The sequence below is a fragment of the Elgaria multicarinata genome, chromosome 11 (assembly GCF_023053635.1).
Source record: "Elgaria multicarinata webbii isolate HBS135686 ecotype San Diego chromosome 11, rElgMul1.1.pri, whole genome shotgun sequence".
Lineage (NCBI taxonomy): Eukaryota > Metazoa > Chordata > Lepidosauria > Squamata > Anguidae > Elgaria > Elgaria multicarinata.
In genome coordinates this window covers 27,054,047-27,076,130 of record NC_086181.1, presented here as the reverse complement: position 1 = coordinate 27,076,130, position 22,084 = coordinate 27,054,047, and the positions used below count along the sequence as shown (strand labels likewise).

The window sequence follows — 22,084 nt, the reverse complement described above, 5'->3', positions numbered from 1 at the left end:
CATTACCATCCTGCCCATTACCGTCCTGCCCGCCTCCATTACCATCCTGCCCATCACCATTACCATCCTGCCAATTACTGTCCTGCCCACCTCCATTACCATCCTGCCCATCGCCATTACCATCCTGCCCACCTCCATCCTGCCCATCGCCATTACCATCCTGCCCATTACTGTCCTGCCCGCCTCCATTACCATCCTGCCCATCACCATTACCATCCTGCCAATTACTGTCCTGCCCACCTCCATTACCATCCTGCCCATCGCCATTACCATCCTGCCCACCTCCATCCTGCCCATCGCCATTACCATCCTGCCCATTACTGTCCTGCCCACCTCCATTACCATTCTGCCCACCTCCATTACCATCCTGCCCACCTCCATCCTGCCCATTACTGTCCTGCCCACCTCCATTACCATTCTGCCCACCTCCATTACCATCCTGCCCACCTCCATCCTGCCCATCACCATTACCATCCTGCCCATTACTGTCCTGCCCACCTCCATTACCATCCTGCCCACCTCCATCCTGCCCATCACCATTACCATCCTGCCCATCTCCATCCTGCCCATCACCATTACCATCCTGCCCATTACCATCCTGCCCACCTCCAGTACCATCCTGCCCACCTCCATCCTGCCCACCTCCATTACCACCCTGCCCACCTCCATTACCACCCTGCCCATTACCATCCTGCCCACCTCCATTACCACCCTGCCCACCTCCATCCTGCCCACCCCCATTGCCATCCTGCTCACCATCCTGCCCATCCAAACCACCATTCTGCTTAGCCTTCCTCTCATCATTTCTCCCACCATCATGACCAGCCATAGTCGTATTGATCCAGTTGGCATAGAAAGCCACTGAAGAGCAGACGCCAGGTTGATTGGGTATAGCACATCCCATTCCCCAACTCACAACCCCAGCCTGGGTCCAATGTCCTTCAAGTTGGCAAACCAAGGGTCCCCCGGAGTCACCCTGTGGGGAGAGATGATGAAAAATAGCATGTGCCTGTGGTAAATATTCTGTCATCTGATGATCATATGGGGGAGTTGGAATAAGACTTAAATCTTACTTCCTCCACATACTCCTAAAGGTGGCCTTAGGCAAACTAAGATAGGCTGCGTTCACGCAACACATTTACCCAGGACATTTTCTGCAATGTGGCTTTTTAACTACCTGAACAACCCAACAACAAATCATGGGCTCTCCAGGTGGCTTATTTGAGAAAAATAAGCCATGCTGCATGGTTAACAAGCCACCACACAGAAAATGTCCTGGGTTCAGACAACAAGCTAACCCCATGGTTCAACAAACAACCTTTAATTCAAAACAACCCACACTCAAACTCTTGAGTGTGGGTTAGCATGTTGTGTGAGCCCAGCCATTCTCTCAGCTTTAACCCTAGTGATGTAGTCGAGTTAGGGCTTGTAGGGATGCAACACAGGGCTCATCTACACCCAGTAGGATATTCCACTAGGAAAGCGGTATATAAAAGGCAGGAGCCACGCTACTGCTTGTAGCAGTATTAAAGTGCACCACAAGATCTACACTACTGCTTTATAGTGGTACTGAAGTGCATTAACAGCTGTTGGGGCCCATGACACATCTACACCAAGCAGGATAGAACACTATGAAAGCGACATATGGATGTGTCATGGGCCCCAACAATTGTCAGTGCATTTCAATCCCACTATAAAGTAGTAGTGTGGCTCCTGCCTTTTATATACTGCTTTCATAGTGCAATATCCTGCTTGGTGTAGATGAGCCCACAGACACCATTTCCTTAGCAACAACAATATATTGTTCCTGTTGTAATAATTTTTTTTTAAAATTGCAATGGCTTGGTCTTGGAATGGTCAATTAAGACTCGTTAGCTTTACAAAGGATCTGCTCCTGGTGGAGATAGAACTGCTAGAACTAGTTTGTTGCTATGGATCAATGCAGCTACCTAAATTTGGGTGATCTCTTGGAGTGTGTAGCTAGGTGGTATATCATAATGAGCTTCTGCACTTCAGAATTTACCACAACAATCTGTAATATTGGGGGTAACAATCCTGCCTACCCTACAGAGTAGTAAGAATTGGTGGAAAATGTATTAATGATTCAAATACTTTGCTATCATAAAACTTTTAGATGACATCCACCCATTTTATTTATTTATTTATTTATTAACAATATTTTATACCACTCCCATCCAAGGATTTCAAAGTGGTGAACAAATAGAATAAAAGAATAAAAACAGAATTAAAACATATAAAAAAATCCATTTTTAAAAGAATAAAGTTCAGATAAAACTGCGGCGAGTCATTTCGGGAAAGCTTCCTGGAACAACAATGTTTTCAGGAGGCACCAGAAGGAATACAACGTTGGCACCTGCCTGACCTCCAAAGGCAGGCATAGGAAGTGGGCCACCGCACTGAAGGCCCTTCTGATGGTCTCCAGTCGGACCATAGGTCCACGTGAAACCACCATGAACATGCCCTCATGGCCCTCAGATGACCTCAGTAACTGACCTCAGGTTGATAGATATTCTCACTTTAGAAGTTTAGCAAAGGCATTCACTCCTGTATGTGAGTGAAGAGGAAATGCCTCTTTTATGATGGTGCCTGATACATACATTGTCTCCTAAAAACAAAGGAGGATAGTTTCTCTTGTTAGAACCAGTTGTTTTATCTCATATATATATTTATAAAGATTTAATGGTGTGTGCTTGGAGTTGCAGGCCTGTCTCCTACAGTAAGCACAACCCCACCCATGAGGATTTCACCAACATTTTCTTCCTCCTTTGAGCATGTTTCTGAAATCAATTTCTTTTCTATCATCTTGAATGAGGAAGGTTCAGAAAAAACACACACCCATAGAAGACATTTTCGGGAAAGGGACGAGGAGCGAATTCTGAGAATGCCTCTGCTGACGGGACAAGTTCTGAACTGATGGTTCTTGGGAATAAATAAGAGCTAGAGTCAAAAGAAGACAGGACTCCTGAACCTTTGACAATCATACAAGCTATACCTGCAGAGGATCTACACTACTGCTTTAAAATGGTTTATAACAGTATAGGGTGAACATATGGAAAGGAGGACAGGGCTCCTGTATCTTTAACAGTTGCATAGAAGAGGGAATTTCAGCAGGTGTCATTTGTATATATGGAGAACCTGGTGAAATTCTCTCTTCATCACAACAGTTAAAGCTGCAGGAGCTATCCTAGAGTGACCAGATTTAAAAGAGGGCAGGGCACCTGCACCTTTAACTGTTGTGATGAAGAGGAAATTTCACCAGGTTCTCCATATATACAAATGACACCTGCTGAAATTCCCTTTTCAATACAACTGTTAAGGATACAGGAGCCCTGTCCTCCTTTTCATATAGTCACCCTATAACAGTAGTGACAACTGTTGAGTGTTGACACACTCCCTATACAGTCTTCAAAATGTTTTCAAAGTGTTATATCCTGCTTAGCGTAGATGAAATCACCTCTTCTTGACAACTGTTAAAAAGGTGAGGAGCCCTGTCTTTTTCTGCATCTGGCCACACTAGAATTAAACCAGGCTGTTTTGACAGGTTCAGAGATGCACCTGTCCACCACAGGCAATGGCTGTATGAAGAACAGGAGATGGAGCAGCCTACCTGGCAGGAATCCTTTCCACCTTCGGGGTCACCGGTGCAGATCATATCGGCCTTGATAGGATTTCTGTCCATTCCTTCAAGTAAGATAACGTTAAAGAGAGCGTTGCAGGTTGCTCGGCTTATGAGAGGCACCTTCAGTTCCTGGAGGGTTAGTGGGGGCAGCAGCTGCACTGTAGGAGAGAGAAATGGCAGAAGGAAGGGACTTCAGGTGTGTACAGGGCAGATCTACACCAGTGTTTATAACGTAGTATAGTTCCTCTGATAACGTAATATGTTGTACTGGTTTAAAACGTCATGGGACACACTGAGTCATTATAATGCTACTTGCCTTTCTCCTTCCTGTTATTAATTCATTTAGCTGGGCCACACTGTCTCTTCTAATGCTGTACATTTGAGGTTCCCAGCGTTGGTTTGTTCTGTGCTCTGCCCACTTCCTCTTCTCCTCCAATCTCCCTCCTCCCCATTGAGGGCTATCTTTGTGCTCTGATTTAGGCACCAAAAGGAAGTTTCTACACACCCTTGAAAGCGATTGGCTGACAAGCGACGATTCAAAAGTCAGTCAGCAAAAACTATTACGATGTACGGGGCCACATACGAACACTTCCAACGGTATTTAAACGTAACAACAGAATGAATAAAACGAAAGAATGACGGAGAATACAACGATGATAAAACGTTAGAAACTGAGAGTCATGTTCTCGGAATCCTTCCTTAATGTTATAAACCATTAGTGTTTATAGCAGTGAATACATTGTGGGAGTGCACCCGGCACACTTGGGCATCCACACAACCACATCTTTCATAACCAGAAGCTGTATGATTCATATGGAGCTGGATTTGCCCAGGGGCCGATTGGCCAACCCTAAAGTCAGTCACAAAGCTACATTCCCTCCTCCCCAGAGAACCTGTACATAGTGGGGATTGGCAGCCTATTGTGTCAATCGAAAAGTTATCTTTCCACAGTTTTGCCAATGAAAGTTTCTTTCTTGGGGTAAATTGCAGCTGAAATAGGGTGGATTTTTATCCTTTCTATCTTGTGTATATTTGGTGACAAAGAAAAGGCCCCTGTGTACATGCTCAAAGGCATTCTTTGTACTTCACATCTTTTAGGGATGTGTTTCTGCCATTGTGTTACCTTTGCTTCTCCCATGATCCTTCTGTTTCCACTTGGCAATTGGAGAAGGGAACAGTTCCCCCCTCCTCTTGCCTTGTAAAGCACCATGGGCATCGATGGTGTGAAGGTCAGCAGAGTCTAATGAGCACCACAAAGAGCATTCCTCACCTCCTTGTTGAACATCTCCCCATCCAGTGACCCAGCAGTCTGAGTCCAGAGAGAATTCTACCGAAGAGTCTGGCAGACAGATGGGGAGGATGTAGTTGGTGAACGTCACAGGAGCCGTCAATTTAACTAAAGCGATATCCCCAATGGAAGCAATATCCCCACTGTAGTCAGGGTGGGGGATAATCACTTTCACTTTGGAGTATACAACATGACTCGATAGGTTCAAGAGCTGATAGGCACCCAAAAGCATATCATACTTTGAAGTGGCGATGGATCTGCAAGCACAAAAGCAAAATGCAACAGGAGCTTGTGAAGCTGAGCTTTGGGTTTCAGTGAGACATGTAAGACCTTTGACCCTGTCCTACTGATGGGCAAACTACAGGAGACATTGGTGATCTATAGTGAGACTGGGCAGAGCATTCCTTTAGATTAGTTATTTTTGGAGTTACATAAGACAAGTCCTACCAGATCAGACAAAGGGTCCATCTAGTCCAGCACTCTGTTCACAAAGTGGCAACCAGTTGTCAACCAGGAACCCACAAGCAGGACAAGGTTGCAACAACACCCTTCTGCCCATGCTCCCCAGCAACTAGTGTATATAGGCTTACTGCCTCGGCTACTGGAGGTAGCACATAGCCATCAGGACTAGTAGCCATTGATAGCCATCTCCTCCAGGAATTTATCCAACTCCCTTTGAAACCCATCTAAATTGGTGGCCATCACTACATCCTGAGGTAGTGAATTCCATAGTTTAAGATGCACCACTGACGTTCTTGGGGAACAGTGGCTATATCCAATATGCACTTGGCTTGGGACAGGAGGGGAAAGCACAGCAGAAAGAATTTCAAAATCAACGTTTTGGCTGTTATCTGTCATGGCATTGCCATCTCTTTAATGGTGGCAACATATTTCAAGTTGTGCTTCTGTTGGAGGGGTTCCCTGGGTCCTATGGCTCCTCAGCCAGTGTGTCACTAGGCCTGCATCCTAAACATCTTTTTTTAAAAAAAACATCTGCAGGGTCCCCTGAATTGCACTGGGATCAGGGCAGTTAGAGAGGGGAGCTTCTGGACAAAGCATTTCCTGTGCAATCCCCATGCTGGGTTCACATAATTTGATGGAGGTTCAAGATGTCATCATCCATTTGTAATCCTCCCATATTCTCCCACCACTTCTTCCTTCTTTTTTCTTGCCACAGAAAATCTGATGAGGAAGGAAAGATCCAAACAATTGCCCAATCTCTTTGCGGGTGTGGACAGGAAAATGTGGGACGGAAGCAAGGCAAGAGGAGATGTCCCTGGAGAAGGCAGATGATATGTTGGAGAACTCCCCTCCTTTCTCTAGTACTTGCTGTGCATTTTCTATTTCAGAGCCAACTAATAAGCAGGGACAATCAAGCCAGCAGGTTTTCTAGGCCCTTTCTAACCCTAAGGTTTATCCCAGGCAAATGGAGGGATCATCCCTGGCTGCTCCCGGGATCCCCTGAGTGTCATTTGCACAGGGATGCTCCCAGGAAAAAAGGCAGGTGTAGAAACGGCCCTAGCTGGGCTGTGAAACTGACTAAATTGGGCTGTCTGATTACATAGGTTATGAAATTGGGTAGACTAGAGATCAGGCATTCCCAGACGAAACTGATTTGTAATAATATTTTCTTGGAAGTAAGCTTAGCTATAAACTTTTTGTCCCAGTGCTGCAGGCAATCTTTTAAATAAATATATTTAAAATGTCTTTGCAGTTGCACTGTTTTAAAAACTGTATACTCATACACAAAGAGAAATATGGGTGCTAAAACAGCACTGAGAAGCATGCCCTTCAAAACGTTGGGAGAAGAATGTGTGTGGTGACAGCACTGCCCATGTGGCTATGTCATGTTCCCCATTTGGATGGAACATAATGAGATGCATACACGAATACAAGTGATAGAATCCATGAAGTGTGGCTAGTCAATTGCATTTCCTGCTTGTAGCTTACAGTGGAATAGCAATGGTTGGTAGCAATAGAAGCACTCCATATGGAAACACCATGACACTATAGTACTAAGCTATCTAAACTTAAGGTCTGAAGTGGATTTTAAAGTGGTGACTGCGGGCATGTCTACACCATACAGTGTAGAGGTAGGTAGGTGGGACAATCCCGGACTTACATGCTTCCGGGATCATCACAGGGATGTCTAGATGCGGCGCGTTATGTCCCAGAAGGAAGAGGACGTCGCGCCCGCCATATTGTTGTTTTTTAATCAGAAAAGAGTTCAGGAGCGCTCCACCGAAAAAAATAAGGTTTTTTTTTTTTTAAAAAAATATTCCCACTCCCCCACCTCACCCCTGATGGAACCAGGATGAAAATGGGATGTCTGGACACACGTCCCGCAGTCCCAGGATCATCCCGGGACCACAGGAAAAGTTGGGATAGAAGGGTAGGGCGATATCCCAGGGAAAGGGAGGGATCATCCCTCCCTGCCCCCCGGGATCCCCTGTGCGTCATGTGGATGCACAGGGATGATCCCGGGGTGTTCCCCGGGATATTGCCCCGTCTAGCCATGCCCTGTGTAATCAGAAGTAGAGACTGAGGCTGTGCATCTGCAGCCACCTGTAGTAAAAAGTGGGGAACTGCAGAGAAGCCAGATGCTCCAAGCATCCTGATAACAATAGGCTAAAGTGGGTCAGGTGACTCTCTCTGACTGCTACAAAAGCTTGCTCACTGATCTGAACAACAGTTCTTCCTGGCTCCAGTCTGCCATTTCTTGGTTTTAGGGCATTTCTTCATTAAGCTTTTCTTCTGCACTTTTACTGGGGCTTCTGAGATTCTTTGTGAGATTAAGATTGGCTCCATCACATGTGCTTTTTTCAGGGGATTTTCTTCTCTGCTGTTCTGTATGTTTCATTATGCAGCCACTAGATGGTGCTATGGTATAGTGAAATTGTGGAAATACACGGCTTTTTTAAACAACATAAGAGCCATGCTGGATCAGACTAACGGTGTATCTAGTTCAGCATTCTATTCACACAGTGCTCGACTAGGGAACCACTCCTTTTAAAGCAGCATTCAAAAATTGCCAGTCTTTCCCTGACCTTTTTTAAAAAATGGAATAAAGATTACAAAGCACAGGAGAGGTCCTGAAGGATGACAACATCATCTAAAGGACCCACAAATTACCATGAGTGAGTAATCACAAACACACAATAAAAGCCTTGTGTAGAGATCACAAACACACAATAAAAGCCTCATGTAGAGATGCCCTTACACAGATATTGTAAGGCTCAAACTAGCAAGAATGAGCGCCATTAAATGTTATTCTGAAACCAGAGCAGAGAGTTAGAGGGTGGTATGGCAGTAGTTACCAATTCAAGAGTTAGTATTCAGGTGACACAAGAGGCCAAAAGGATTCCACCTGGTCCTATGAAGGAGCTGACCTGGGCTCATCTTTTCAGTTTGAGTAATTTAGTGTCAGGTACAGCCGTAGCTGCTCTTCCACGGCCTGTCTACAATGACTAACTGCTTGTGCTAGTTTACCTGCCCATTTCATGGCTTGACCTTTCTACAGGCCTACAACTCCCTCCTTCCCTCTGTTGGTTTACCAGCCATCGATTTCTTCTCTTTGAAGTGTCTTCCTTGCTCTGCCCGATCCCCCCTTGCTGAGACCAAGATGCTGATTAGCTGACTGGTGGGCATAGAATATTAGCTCAGCGTTGCAGCTGCTTCTGGGGTGAAGCTTTATAATGGTTTTACAATAATACATATCAGATACTTACTTGGTGAAGCAGTGCGCTGCTGACAGCACCCACTGATTGGCTATGAGGGAACCGCCACAAATAAAATAGCCATCTCGAAGAATGGCGACTTGCCAGGGCCACAACCCATCAGAGGCTGGCTGGCCCCCAACAATCCGAGGAGAGATCAGGGGCTGCCCACAAGCTGTGGAGAAAGAAGAGAGAGGAATTAAGGGGATTTGTTCTTGATCTACAATACAAAATGGAACTCTTCTGAAATAAAACAAGAGTTCTCAGCTTGAGTTATCTTGCAAAACACATGTGCACGTTTCAAAGCATTTCCAGTGATTAAACCTCCTGGGTGTAGTGGGTATTTTATCTGGCAAATTAATAAACATACATTGCCTTATTCCTCAACAGAAGTTGTGGCTCAATCCTATGCATATGTACTCACAAGTAAGACTTGCTTTGTTCAGTGAGAACAATACCTGTGGTGTAAGTATGTGTCAAGCCCCCAAAAGAGGGTCAAGTAATTTATTTTTACTTCAGAAATATATAAATACAGTGGTATATTTGACAGATATGAGCCTTCCAAGGGAATTCATTATATACTTATTTTATATGGGGTGTTTATACTAGCACAGGTGGCTTGTTAACCCTGCTGAGCATGCCCGTCCTGTGCCACCTGGATTTCCCTAATTACTCTCATTGGTGCAGCTGGCCCATGGGTTAACCACACCACAATCATGCAAACTGGCTCATGGTGTATTAAAGGAGATCCTGTCTTAGGTGAGACTAGATAATCTTTGAATTCTCAGAGACTCTGCTTTTCTTCTCCCCCGGAGCAGAAATGCTCCCAAAATACTGAGCTTCACTTACCTGCTTCTGAGCTAGCAGCACCTGAGGAAATAAAAAAGGGAAGTATTTCAGATAAGAGAAGTAGTAGGAGATACTGGGAACAGGAGGGCCCTAGTTATAATGCCATAGTTTGGATAATACTATCTTGGCTGAATAAAATGAGATTTGCATGAGCCTTTTGATCGCACAAGTTACCCCTTTCCACAAGTCACGATAAAACCAGGAAGAGAGCAATCCTGTGCCCCCTAGTCAGTGGCTGTGTTCGGATAACACAATAACCCACAGTGGTTTAAGTAGTCAACCATTGGTTAAATAGTTAATAGTTGGTTATTATGTTGCCTGTTGGGCAAAAACCACCCCATGGTTGACTATTTTCTTCCTAAAATGACCAACGAAGATAACCAATGCTCTGTGGAGTTCACTATCTGCACAACCATTGGTTAGCATGTTGTCTGTCAGGCTCAGTGGACTTGAGTTTACTATTGAGTTTACCATTGAGTTTACTATTTCGGCTGCCTACAGAGTCCTCCAGCAAGAGTGACTAAAGCAGCGGCTGCCGCTCTAGTCCAGCCAGCAGAACTTGCAATGGCTGATGGGATATCAGAGGGAGGACTGAGGTGGAGAGAGGGCGGGGGATGTGTCAATGACTAGTAGTCAACTCAACGCTGGGGTTAATCCACACCATGGCTGAGTTCAGACGACATGCTAATCAACGGTTGTTTCCCATTCTGTTCCAATTACACCTTCAGTTGATTAGTGTGTCATCCAAACTGAGCTCATGGTTGATTATGTGCTGAGTACCCTCTTGATAATCAACTGTAGAGTTGACTATTAACCCACTATTGTGTTGTCTGAACACAGCCAGTGTCTGGGGGAGGAATAGGATTGTTCAGTTTCTGGGAATCAAGTTCAGAAGCAGGGCTCTAACCTCAGGGCCCAAAAACTGGTCCTCTCTCCCCCATGTAGCCAGCACAGATATGGAGTGTGGAGATGAGGGAAAAGGGAGAGGAGGAGACCACAGAAGCTGCTTTGCGCCACTTCCTATTGGGTCTCAGGGCTTCTTCCCTCTTCCTCCCCAAAGCCGTGGCTAGATGGGTGAATTCACTAGTCTAGCCAAAATGCAGAAAGGCTGGCGCATGGAGAAGAGAATCACCTCTATGCTACAGCTGCCCTGCATAGGATAGTCAGTAGCTTCCAATTTTGGATAGGATTGTGCTTGAAGTCTCTAACTAGACATAGACCTGATTCTCATGTAATACCAATTCATGGGTTGTTTAATTCGTTATTTGGCAGGACTGCATGGGAGCAAGTGAGTGCACTGCTTCCCATGTGCTCACCACTTCTACTTTGCATCCATTTTTATAAACAACCCAGGAACACTCTGTTCTTGGGTTGTTTGATGCAATGTCCAAAGCTGGAATTCTGGGTTGTTGAGGGACAAACAATTCAGGGTTTTAACCCAACAACAAACAATAGGTTGCTTAGTCTATCGTTTGTTTTATGGGCGAACTAGCTCATAGTTCCTTGTTTATCAGCTTCAGAACAAGGCATTAGAAGCTAGTAATGGTCATTTCCAGGTATGGATGAAATTGCAGACTATGGTCAATTAGAGATTTCCTAGTTCAATTGTGACTCATGGTGAAGGAAGCAGTGAAAGGCCTGCATACCTGGGTATTAGGTTTGTGCATATTATGGTTTAATAAGCAAAGATATGACCATCCAAGATGGGCAAATTTGTTCCCAATTTGTCAAAAAATTAACACCTCTAACAAATGTGCACAGACTGTGTTCTTAGCCAAATTTTCTTAACCTGGGCACATCAGGGCTTTAGCTCTGGAATGTGCTTTTTATGTCGGGGCTGTGCCATGGGACATACTGAGCAGAGGGTAAACTGCTAGCAGCTCTAGGGCCAAATAAAACCCCGGGAAGGCTTCACTCTCACTTAGATGTTTAAAGTAAGAAGTGAGTACCTTTGACCTGGTGCAGAGTTCCTGCCTCTCTCACTTGAAATTAACCACAACTTGAATGAGATTAGGACTAAGCACTGCCATGGCAGAGGTCATGAAACTAAAGGACCTGGTGAAATCTGTTTGGAGAGCAAACAGATAAACGTATTGTGGGGTAATTTCCCTTTGCTGTGTTCATGAAATACATTTTTGAGTAACCTTTGGGTAGAAACTGAACTAACCACATAACACACTTCCTGTTTGAGGTTAAAATAAGGAGTATTTTATTGTTTCATCTAAATGTATACACCATATAGGCAAGGAGTTCTTACTGTAGGTACTGACCGTAACTATTAAGAAAATTGGCCAGAGGGATGGGAGAGAAGACATGACTTTCCGGGAGCCCCATCGCTTCTCTTAGAAATTAACCCTTGGACTAAACCCCAAGCATCTCCCCACATCATTAGTCACCTTGTGCCATGGTCACCTGCAGCAGCCAGACTACCAGTAAGGATGGCGAAATTCGCATGGCTGCCACTACTTCTGTAATCCCGTTCTGAAATGTCCTTCGAGTAGTTCAGCTGCAGTCGGTTCTAGAAAACAGATATTTTTCTTCCTGACTTTTGGTATCTGTGCTAAAACATTTCTTTGCAAGGGTGAAAGGATAATTCAGCTATGCTGTGCACAGACCCCCAATCCACTTTGGAGCCCAATCCGGACCTTCCAAATTGGGCCCGATCTGCCTTGGACCCGGATCCGAGGCGAGATTCGGAAGTCCGAATTTTTTCCAATAGACTTGCATTGGAAAAGAAAAATGCCTATAACTTTTTTATTTTTCAAGATACACACATGTAACTGGGCATCATAATAACTTCTAAACAGATTCTTAGTCATGCCAATTTTGAAGCAAATCGGATCATCCCCTGATTTTTAGGGACTTTTTAAACTTTTCCCCATTTACATTTATCTCCGTCATTTTTCAAGATACACACATGTAACTGGGCATCATGATAGCTTCCATGTAGGACCTTATGCATGCTGATGTTGAAGGAAATTGGATCATCCCCTGATTTTTAGGGATTTTAAAAAAAGATTTCAGCATTCCCCCCATTTACAAAACTCACAGGACTGATCACAGGCAGGGCTGTACTGGGGGACAGTATTGTTAACTGAAAATCAGTTAAAGCAATAAAACACATTAAAAACACAATAATTGCAGTAAAAGAGCACCCAATCCACAGACCCATTTACAGGCCAAAGGCCTTCTTGAATAAAGCAAGTTTGCCTGTTGGTGGAAAGATAGCAGAGACAGAGCGATGTTTTATTGCAAGTCCTATTTGTAGTGTCTATACTTCCAATAATGTTCAATCAGATGCAGCACCCTGCTCCTCCATTCTCTGCAAAGAAATGAATGTGTGATCCCTATCTAGTCCCTTTCTGGAGTTGGGCTAACTAGCATGGGCATTTGTGAAATGACACACCCGGGCATGTGCCCCAAATGTTCTGAGTTGTGCCCTGGATCTTTTTGAGTTGCCCCAGTGAAAACATCTGTGTCTGCCCAAGCCTGCCTCTTCCCTATGAGCTGCATTAGTCTTGCATTAACTAGGAGACCTTAACGTTCTGTCTCTTAGCAGACTAGCAGAGGTGAAGAATGAAATCAACCTTTTATACTAGAGGGAATACTACCCCCTTTCCTTCCCCAGTTTGCTTATATTTTTGTCTCTTCCTGCCTTTTTATTCCTCCCATCACACCCATTATACAGGTTTATAACATCTGAAGTGAAAGCCTCATATGCAGGCATCCATCTGAATGGCTGGCAAGGCAGTATATATGGGCTGAGGATCAGAAACCACCCAGAATATGGCAACAGGAACTTAATATTATGAATTTCTCATTTGGTCAAAGAAACTGGCAAAGTATTATTTGAATGTATCAGCTGCTCCTCCCACCCCTCTGAACATTCAATAAAAGAGCTTTAGTGTTAGATGAAAATTAGGTTTTTATTTTTAAGCTATATAAGAGCTGCTTTCTGCTTTTTTTCATACTCACTGCTGGGAACTTCTTTGCAATAAATGTTTGAAGAGGGCAGGGCAGGAAGAGCTCTGAAGTATTTCACACAGCACCTGATTTTATTGTCCTAAACTGCAACTTTTGGCTTCCGCAGGAACTCATGGGTTTCAGCAAAGCAAAGGATTTTATTAGATTCCACAAATTTCTTTTTCCCTCCCCACTGCTCTTCATTGCTCCATATAACTCTCAGAACCATATTATACCAACTGGAGTTTTAGGATAACGTGGCAGGGCTTTTAAATAAGTTATTCACGGTCTTAAAAAACAAACAAGAAAGTTGACTGATTTATGCACCCCTCTACTGTCTGGCCCCCAATTGCTTTGATGTTCTACCCCTCTGAGAGGAGCTACATAGCTTGGAGAATTCCACTCTCTTTTACCCACCCTTATCCTGGTCTTTATTTCTCTTTTTATTCCATCCAGAGGGGAGGGTGATGGGTAAGAGAAGTTCTGGCCTGTACATGACTTTATATAAACAGGCAATAGGATTTTTCTCCAGCTCCTTCTCCACCCCCATGCAACTCCCTGGGAAAAGCGGTTTTCATACAGTTGCAGAAGAAAATGGAGTCTATTTCATTTGTCAGCTGCAGTTATCTACCAATGGAATGACACAATTTAATAAAAGCAGGGGTTAATGGAGTGAGGAGGGGGGAGGGAGATATACGGACTTACAAAATTCTTCAGGCACCAACCCTTCTGGGTTTTCAGTGCTTTCTGAAAACATACTTTTATGACAATCATTTCCAGAAACGTAATACTGTCTTTGGTATACAGTAACAATGTACAGTATTTAACTGTGATTTTATACTGTATTTTTGTACCTCACTTAGACATTTCTTTTAATGTAAGCAAAGTACTTCATAAATATTTCTAAATTATTATTATTATTATTATTATTATTATTATTATTATTATTTATATAGCACCATCAATGTACATGGTGCTGTACAGAGTAAAACAGTAAATAGTAAGACGCTGCCGCATAGGCTTACATTCTAATAAAATCATAATAAAACAATAAGGAGGGGAAGAGAATGCACCAAACAGGCACAGGGTAGGGTAAAACTAACAGTATAAAGTCAGAGCAAAATCAAGTTTTAAAAGCTTTAGGAAAAAAAAAAGGTTTTTAGCTGAGCTTTAAAAGCTGTGATTGAACTTGCAGTTCTCAAATGTTCTGGAAGAACGTTCCAGGCATAAGGGGCAGCGGAAGAAAATGGACGAAGCCGAGCAAGGGAAGTAGAGACCCTTGGGCAGGTGAGAAATATGGCATCAGAGGAGCGAAGAGCACGAGCGGGGCAATAGTGTGAGATGAGAGAGGAAAGATAGGAAGGAGCTAGACAGTGAAAAGCTTTGTAGGTCAACAGGAGAAGTTTATATTGGATTCTGAAGTGAACTGGAAGCCAGTGAAGAGATTTCAGAAGAGCGGCGAGCCAAGAAGATGATCTTAGCAGCAGAGTGGTGAACAGAAACCAGCGGATTGATGTGAGAAGAAGGCAGGCCAGAGAGAAGAAGGTTGCAGTAGTCCAACCGAGAAATAACCAATGCATGAACAAGAGTCTTGGCGGAAGAGACAGACAAAAATCATCGAATCCTGGCAATATTATACAGGAAAAAACGATAGGATTTAGCTACTGTCTCAATATGAGGAATAAAGGAGAGCGAGGAATCAAATATAAAGCCAAGACTACGAGCTTCCTTGACCGGAGTAAGCGTAACATTATTGACAGTAAGAGAGAATGGGAGATGAGGAGAAGGTTTAGATTTAGGAGGAAAAACAAGCAATTCAGTCTAAATAAATAAATAAATAATCCTGTATGTCTACTCAGAGGTAAGTCCCATTGTGTTCAATGGAGCTTAAATCCAGGAAAGTGCGTAAGATGCCAAAGTCTCTTCCAAGGTATTTCCCATGAATAGTTCTTCTCAGGAAGTCAATTACAATGGGCCTGTTTGCACATCACAACAAGCCACCATGGGTTAAGTTACCTTGTTGTTGTGTTCCAGCTGACATTTTTAAAATTCAAGCCTCAACGCGCCATGGTGCAGCTTGTGTTGTGTGAACCCAGCCAGAGTGAGTTGTTGGCATGGTTAACAAACTTCCCACACTCTTGAAACCCCCCATGGTTTGTTTTTGATTTGTGGGTAGTTTGTTATCTATACCAACGACCCACCCTGGCTGGGTTCACATGACATGACAAGCTGTGGTCTGACCCTGCATTTTAAAAATGTCAGCCAGCACACAATATCAAATTCTTCAGCTAAATTTACACATGGTGGCTTTTTGTGATGTGCAAACCAGGTCAATGTTTAATATAAGAAAAGCAAACCCACTCTTCATGAAAGCGGAGGAGGTATCCTACCTCTTGCCTGCTGCTCCTCCTCCAGGTACGATCACCAGTTGCTTGCTGGGTTACTAAGCTCTGCTGACCTCTGTGGACTAGTGGCAGTCATATCACTTCATCTGAGTTGTGATCAGTCCTGCCAATTCCAAAACCTTTTGGCCTTTTTAGAATCCAGCCAAGCCCCAAATAAATTCCACACTGGTCCCTCCTAGCGGAAAGGTGTGAAAGCTGTATTTTCCAGGACTGATAGAAGGTGAGCCAAAGTGCATTTGGTTCCTCTGCTAGATATTTTATAGTTTAAGAGGGCTGCACCCTCCCCATAAAGCAAGAGAGCTGACAATGATTTCCTGATTCTTAAGCAGTGATTTCGGTTGAGTCCTTTGACCCTTACCCTTGCCCAAAAGGCTCACACCTCTAGGAAGGTGCCTGCATTATGTTACTACTGAGGACAGTTGGACAATGGAAACTCAGGTTGAGTTCCATGTAGAAATACTTCCCCTCCACTCTATAAGCAGTCTTTCTCCTATTTGACTTAGGGCTCATCTACACCAAGCAGGATATTCCACTATGAAAGTGGTATATAAAAGGCAGGAGCCACACCAAGCAGCATATTGCAGTATGAAACTGGTATATAGTATGTCTCAATGGGCCCCAACAGTTGTCATTGCACCTCAATACCGCTATAAAGCAGTAGTGTGGCTCCTGCCTTTTATATACCGCTTTCATAGTGGAATATCCTGCTTGGTGTAGATTATTATTATTATTTATTTATATAGCACCATCAATGTACATGGTGCTGTACAGAGTAAAACATGATCCCTTAGGGCTTTGCTAGACCTGCCGGGATAAGCTGGCAGGGAGGCGGGGCGGCAGCACGCTGACGTTAGCGCACTCCGCCCAGGCTTCCAGACGCATGACGCACAGGGACGACGGGAGCCCTGCAGCATCGGCTTTTGTTTTTGTTTTTTTAAAGGGGCTGCGTGCGCCCCGAAGCCGCTGGACTGGTAAGTCCGTTTTTCTTCTGTTTTTTTTTTACTGGGGGGGGGGGAAGAGAGGGGAGGGGGAAGGATGGCAGGGTGGGTGGCAAGGGGGGCGGCGGGTGACAGAGGGAGCGCTGCGCGCCGCCGCCGCTCGCAAGCAGGCGGAGCTGGGGGAAAAGCGCGCCATAAGCACATTCGCTTATGGCGCGTTGAAGGAGGCCTCAGCGCGGCCTGCCTCCGGATTCCCCTGTGCGTCATCTGGACGCACAGCAGGGAAACCGGGTGAGAAGGCCTCGTCTAGTAAGGCCCTATGAATAGGGCCATAGTTGTACATGACTTTGTAATGACCCCTTCCTTATCACCTTTGTACAAAGTGTTACTTTAGATGGCAGATCAGAAAGTCATTATTTGCCCTTTAGTTTGGAGCTGCAATTGTGAAATAGGTATGTAAAGATAGTGTTCGACTTTAATACAGAAGGGTGTCTATATGGACCTTAGCTAGACCTAAGGTTTATCCTGGGATCATCCTGGGATCATCCCTGTACATTTAAATGACACACAGGGGATCTCAGAAGCAGGCAGGGACGACCCGAGGATGATCCCGGGATAAACCTTAGGTCTAGCTAAGGCCATGGTTTCTTAAAATAGTTTAAGAGAACTTGTTGCTACTAGAAAGTTTAAAGAATTGGATATCACCTGTTTGGGGATAAACAGGGAACACAGGAAGACTGCAGGAGGCTATGTTGTGTGGGCTGCCCCCCACAAAAATCACAGGATGAAGGCAATCTGATAGCCCTGCCTGGAAGAGCCCTTTGTCTCCAGGACGTAGTTTTTGTTATACAGCAGGATCCTCCTTCAACAATTGAAACTCTGTGACAATGAAAGATCAGTCTTGCTACATAATTACACATTAGTCTTAAGTTCCCTTTAGGAGTGGTTAGGATGAAGTGGAGTTCCCTCTCTACTGGCGGTGTGGAGACATCTACGCTGGAGCTTCACTTATGCCTATGGAAAGCTCTTCAGATTTAAATCTACTGTTGGTAGTTTCCTCACCAGCAGTAGGCCCCAAAACAGGATATTCTAGGTTGGGGTAGGTGAGGGTGGTGGATCCAAAGACCCCCTATTTTTGCAAGTGGGGCTTGGAACAGACTCCTCAGCTATGCATGTCTGGAGTTTACTGAGCCAATTTTCTCTCATCCTGTTGTTTTCACTGGGGGAGGAATTTAAAAAAGAAAGGATCCGCCATGCTGCAAATTTACCTGTCCACCTCCCAGCTGGGCCAACCTGAGCTGGCAAAGCTTTGAAAGTAGCAGAGTACTCAACGTTTCACTCCTCCCTGACCTCACTTTTGGATTTCTCTGCCTTTCTCAAAATATGTTGAGAGCCCAAGTAAACATGTATTTGTAGCCTCTGTTGATTTTACTTTAGCTTTTGATCTAGTAAACAGGGATTGGCCATGGCATATGTTGATAGAGGGTTACTCTTGGCCATGCTGGGTGGGGATGATAGAACCTGTAGTCCAACACGTCTTAATGCCATGAGATTCTATAGACTAGCAAACAAAGGTATTCTATAGCAGTGGTAGGCAAGCTTCTTTGGACTTGTTGGCACATTTGGGAATTTGAACAATGGCTGTGGGTACCACCACAAAATGTCTCACATTGAGGATGTGGTTAGTCACATACTGGCTAATCCAGAAGTGGAAGGGGGGACAAATAGTGAGGCTAGAGGCTGGGAGGGGGGATTGGAAAGAGTTGTTTCCTGGCCCATCCAATTTCTTCTGTCCAGCAAGACCTTTCCCCTATCTGCCAAATATAGCATATTCAGTGACAGGCTGCAGTTTCACGATTTTAACTGTAACAAATAAAATGTTTTATTGGTATATCAGGCTAAACATTAGCCTTTTAGAACCGTAGAGCATTAGAACAGAACATTTAGAACAGTAAATATTGCTGGTATGCTATACAGGACAATAAATGATTTATTCAGGTAGTCTAAGGACCACCTTCATTCCTTCCTGCATGTCAACATCAGCTTTAGAGAGGCTCTTCTTGTGTGCCCACCTATGAGAGCAATTAGGCAGGTGGGCTAGGGCCTCTTGGTTGTGGCCCCCTCATTTGTGAAACTGTTCTAATTGACATCTACCACACCCATCATTACAGGCCTTCAAATGTGCTCTAAATAGGCACATGTTCACCCTGGCCTATGGCTGAGCTTATTTATTGGGTGTAGTTGGGTATATGGTGCTACCTGGTTTTAATTGGTAAATCTTCACATGTTGTTCTTTTTCTTGTTAATCATGTTTTATTGTGTTTCGTTCTTTTACCTTTGTACACCACCTTGGGAGGGTTTACCTTAAAAAGTAGCCTGTATATATTTAAACAAGCAAACGAACAAACAAAGATAAGGACATAATATTAAAGAAATAGTGTAAGAATGGCATTGTCAAGGCAATTAACTGAAGCAATTTGAACAGGATCCCAAACCTGCATATCTCCACTAAAACTACATTTATTCCAAATTTCCTGGTTATTTTAAATTTTCTGACATTTTGGAGCAGAAAGAATTCATGCCATTCAATCCAGTGGGGCATTGGATTCTTTCATCTCCACCTGAACTGGAAAAACAGAAAAGAGGAAAGAAAGACAGACTTGGGCCTCATCTACACCAAGCAGGATATTCCACTATCAAAGCAGTATGAAAGCGGTATATGGTATGTGTCAATGGGCCCCAACAGTTGTCAGTGCACTTCAATACCACTATAAAGCAGAAGTGTGGCTTCTGCATTTTATATACTGCTTTCATAGTGGAATATCCTGCTTGGTATAGATGAGCCCTTGGTTTGCATGTAAAGACTGGCCAGAACATGAGTATATCCTTAATTTGCTTGCCAGATGATCATGCATTATGACGACTCTGATACTGACTGAAACATGGCATCCTTGGGTCTTTAAGGTCTAGGTTGATATCTGCCTCCATCAATGCCTCATAGCGGGCTCTAAAACAGAGGTCTCTAACTTCTGCTCGGTTGGACTTGTCACAAATCTTCCACTGATGATATTCTTGTCCTCAGATCTATTGTTTCATTGTCTCGGGATCCTAGAGAACCGCAGACCCCTCTTCACTCTACTAAACAGGAGAAGGCAATTGGGAGAGGGCAATTGTGGCACCATTTATTTATTATTTATTTTATTTACAATATTTATATACTGTTCCCCATTGAAAATTTTGGAAAGGTGTACAAGATAAAATAAAATTAAAAACAGAATAAAACACTTTGAAATAGATTTTAAAAGAAGCAAAATGTACAGTGAACCATGGATGGTCATTAAGGAAAGGCTTCCTGGAATGATGATGTTTTCAGGAGGCGCCAAAAGGAATACAAAGTTAGTGCCTGCCTGACCTCCAGAGGCAAGGAATTCCACAGGAGGGGGGCTACCATGCTGAAGGCTCTTCCCTTGGTGGACTCCAATCAGAGGATGTGGAACCACCAGGAACATGCCCTCAGATGACTTCAGTGACCGGGCAGGTTGGTAGGGGAGAAGGTGCTCTCTTAGGTATCCTGGTCCCAAGTTGTTTAGGGCTTGGGACCAGAATACCTTAAACCTGGCCTGGTAGCAAATAGGCAGCCAGTACAGTTCCCTCAGCAGAGGAGTTACATGCTGGAAAGGGGCAGCTCCAGACAACAGCCGAGCTGCAGCATTATGCACTAACTCCAGCTTCTGGAGCAGCCTGTGCCACCATGGCCAAGCTAACCCTGTCCAGGAGAGGCTGTAGTTGGTGAACCAGCAGAAGCTGGTAAAAGGCACTCCGGGCTGCCTTGGCCACTTGAGCCTCCAGAGACAGAGATGGATCTAAGAGTACCCCAAACTACAAACCTGATCTTTCAGAGGGAGTGCAACCCCATCCAGAACAGGCAATGAGCCTATCTCCTGGACTCGGGAACCACTCACCCACAGGGCTTCCATCTTGCCAGGATTCAGATTCAGTTTATTGGCCCTCATCTAGCCCATTACTGAGTCCAGGACCTGCTCAGTCTCACCTGATTCAATTGTCACAGGGAGACATTTGGGCCATTTCCCCATTCCAAAGGTCTATATAGTGGTGCAAAAACCTGAACCAGATACAAAGATTTCGGTGTTGGTATCCCTTGAACACCTACCAGAGTAAAGATGGATACAAAGACTTTACAGAACTTTTTCTCAATTTCCTTGACCTTCATATGTCCCTTTCTTATACAACTATTCAACTCCAACTATGGATCTGCTTCAGTTGGAGTCACACCATGTGTAGACAGTGATGACTAAATAAATAAAGATCAGATCTAATAAATAAGGAGAACATGGTTATGCAAAGGGTGGGTAGGTGGGAAATATTGTGGCATGAACTTCCCAGCAAACCTTAACATCTATCTTCACCTATGTTTGAGGGCAAACACCCATGTTTTTCAACTAGGGTTCTCTGCAAATGTCCCTATTGGATTCCTCAACATTTTACAACCTCCCATCTCAGGTACTTGACTTCTGATTACCAGTCTCAGCATATTTATGAAAGTTCTTAGTTTTCCAGTTGTGCAAGGATTTTCAAAGGTAATTTTTTGGTATCGGATCCAGATTTAATCATAGTAAGAGTAGACCCATTTGAAACCAATAGGACTTAAATTAGAGTAAATTAAATCCCATTGAAATTCAATGTGTCTCCTCTACGTATGACTAAATCTGGATCCAACCTATGAATGAGTACAGTTTTTACCTTTGAATTTTGAAATTGTTACATGGACGACTTATTATGGGTTTCAACTGTGTTTGCATTCGTTTGTGTGGTGAGGTGAGGCAAAAAACCTGAGAGTCCGTAGGATATCACAGCATGATTTTGAAGTTCCACAAACAATAAAGGGCTGAAAAAACTGCAGAGAGGTGATTTTACTCCAGTACAATTGTGAACGTGAACCCCCTACTTTGGCCTATAATAATAGGGTGACCATATGAAAAGGAAGACAGGGCTACTGTATCTTTAACTATATGCTACCTCCGGGATTAAAGGAAGCATGTCTCTTAATACTAGTTGCACTTATGTCATACTTGCGGCTTCCTGCAGGATTTAATGTGTCTTCTGAACAGGCCTAATGGAATGGAAGATTCTTGACAATCCACAAAATACAAATGGAATGAATTTAACAAAATCTGTACATCTTTATCTGAAGATGGTCTTAAAATCCAGGTAGGTTTATGTGGGAGTGACTTTTACACAGAATGAATGATTCCTCCATGGCTTTT

General features: G+C 43.9%; 1 protein-coding gene across 1 annotated transcript; it reads right to left on the bottom strand.

Annotated features, from left to right (window-relative positions):
• Nucleotides 1-832: 832 nt before the first annotated feature.
• On the bottom strand, nt 833-11,947 carry LOC134405630 (serine protease 27-like; the record flags this gene model as incomplete). Its single annotated transcript, XM_063136871.1, has 6 exons — nt 11,890-11,947; nt 9,494-9,514; nt 8,657-8,819; nt 4,911-5,185; nt 3,629-3,798; nt 833-976 (listed from the first exon to the last, which is right to left on the bottom strand). Coding segments are annotated over exons 1-6 (831 nt in total), but the record flags the coding sequence as incomplete, so codon positions are not given.
• Nucleotides 11,948-22,084: the final 10,137 nt, after the last annotated feature.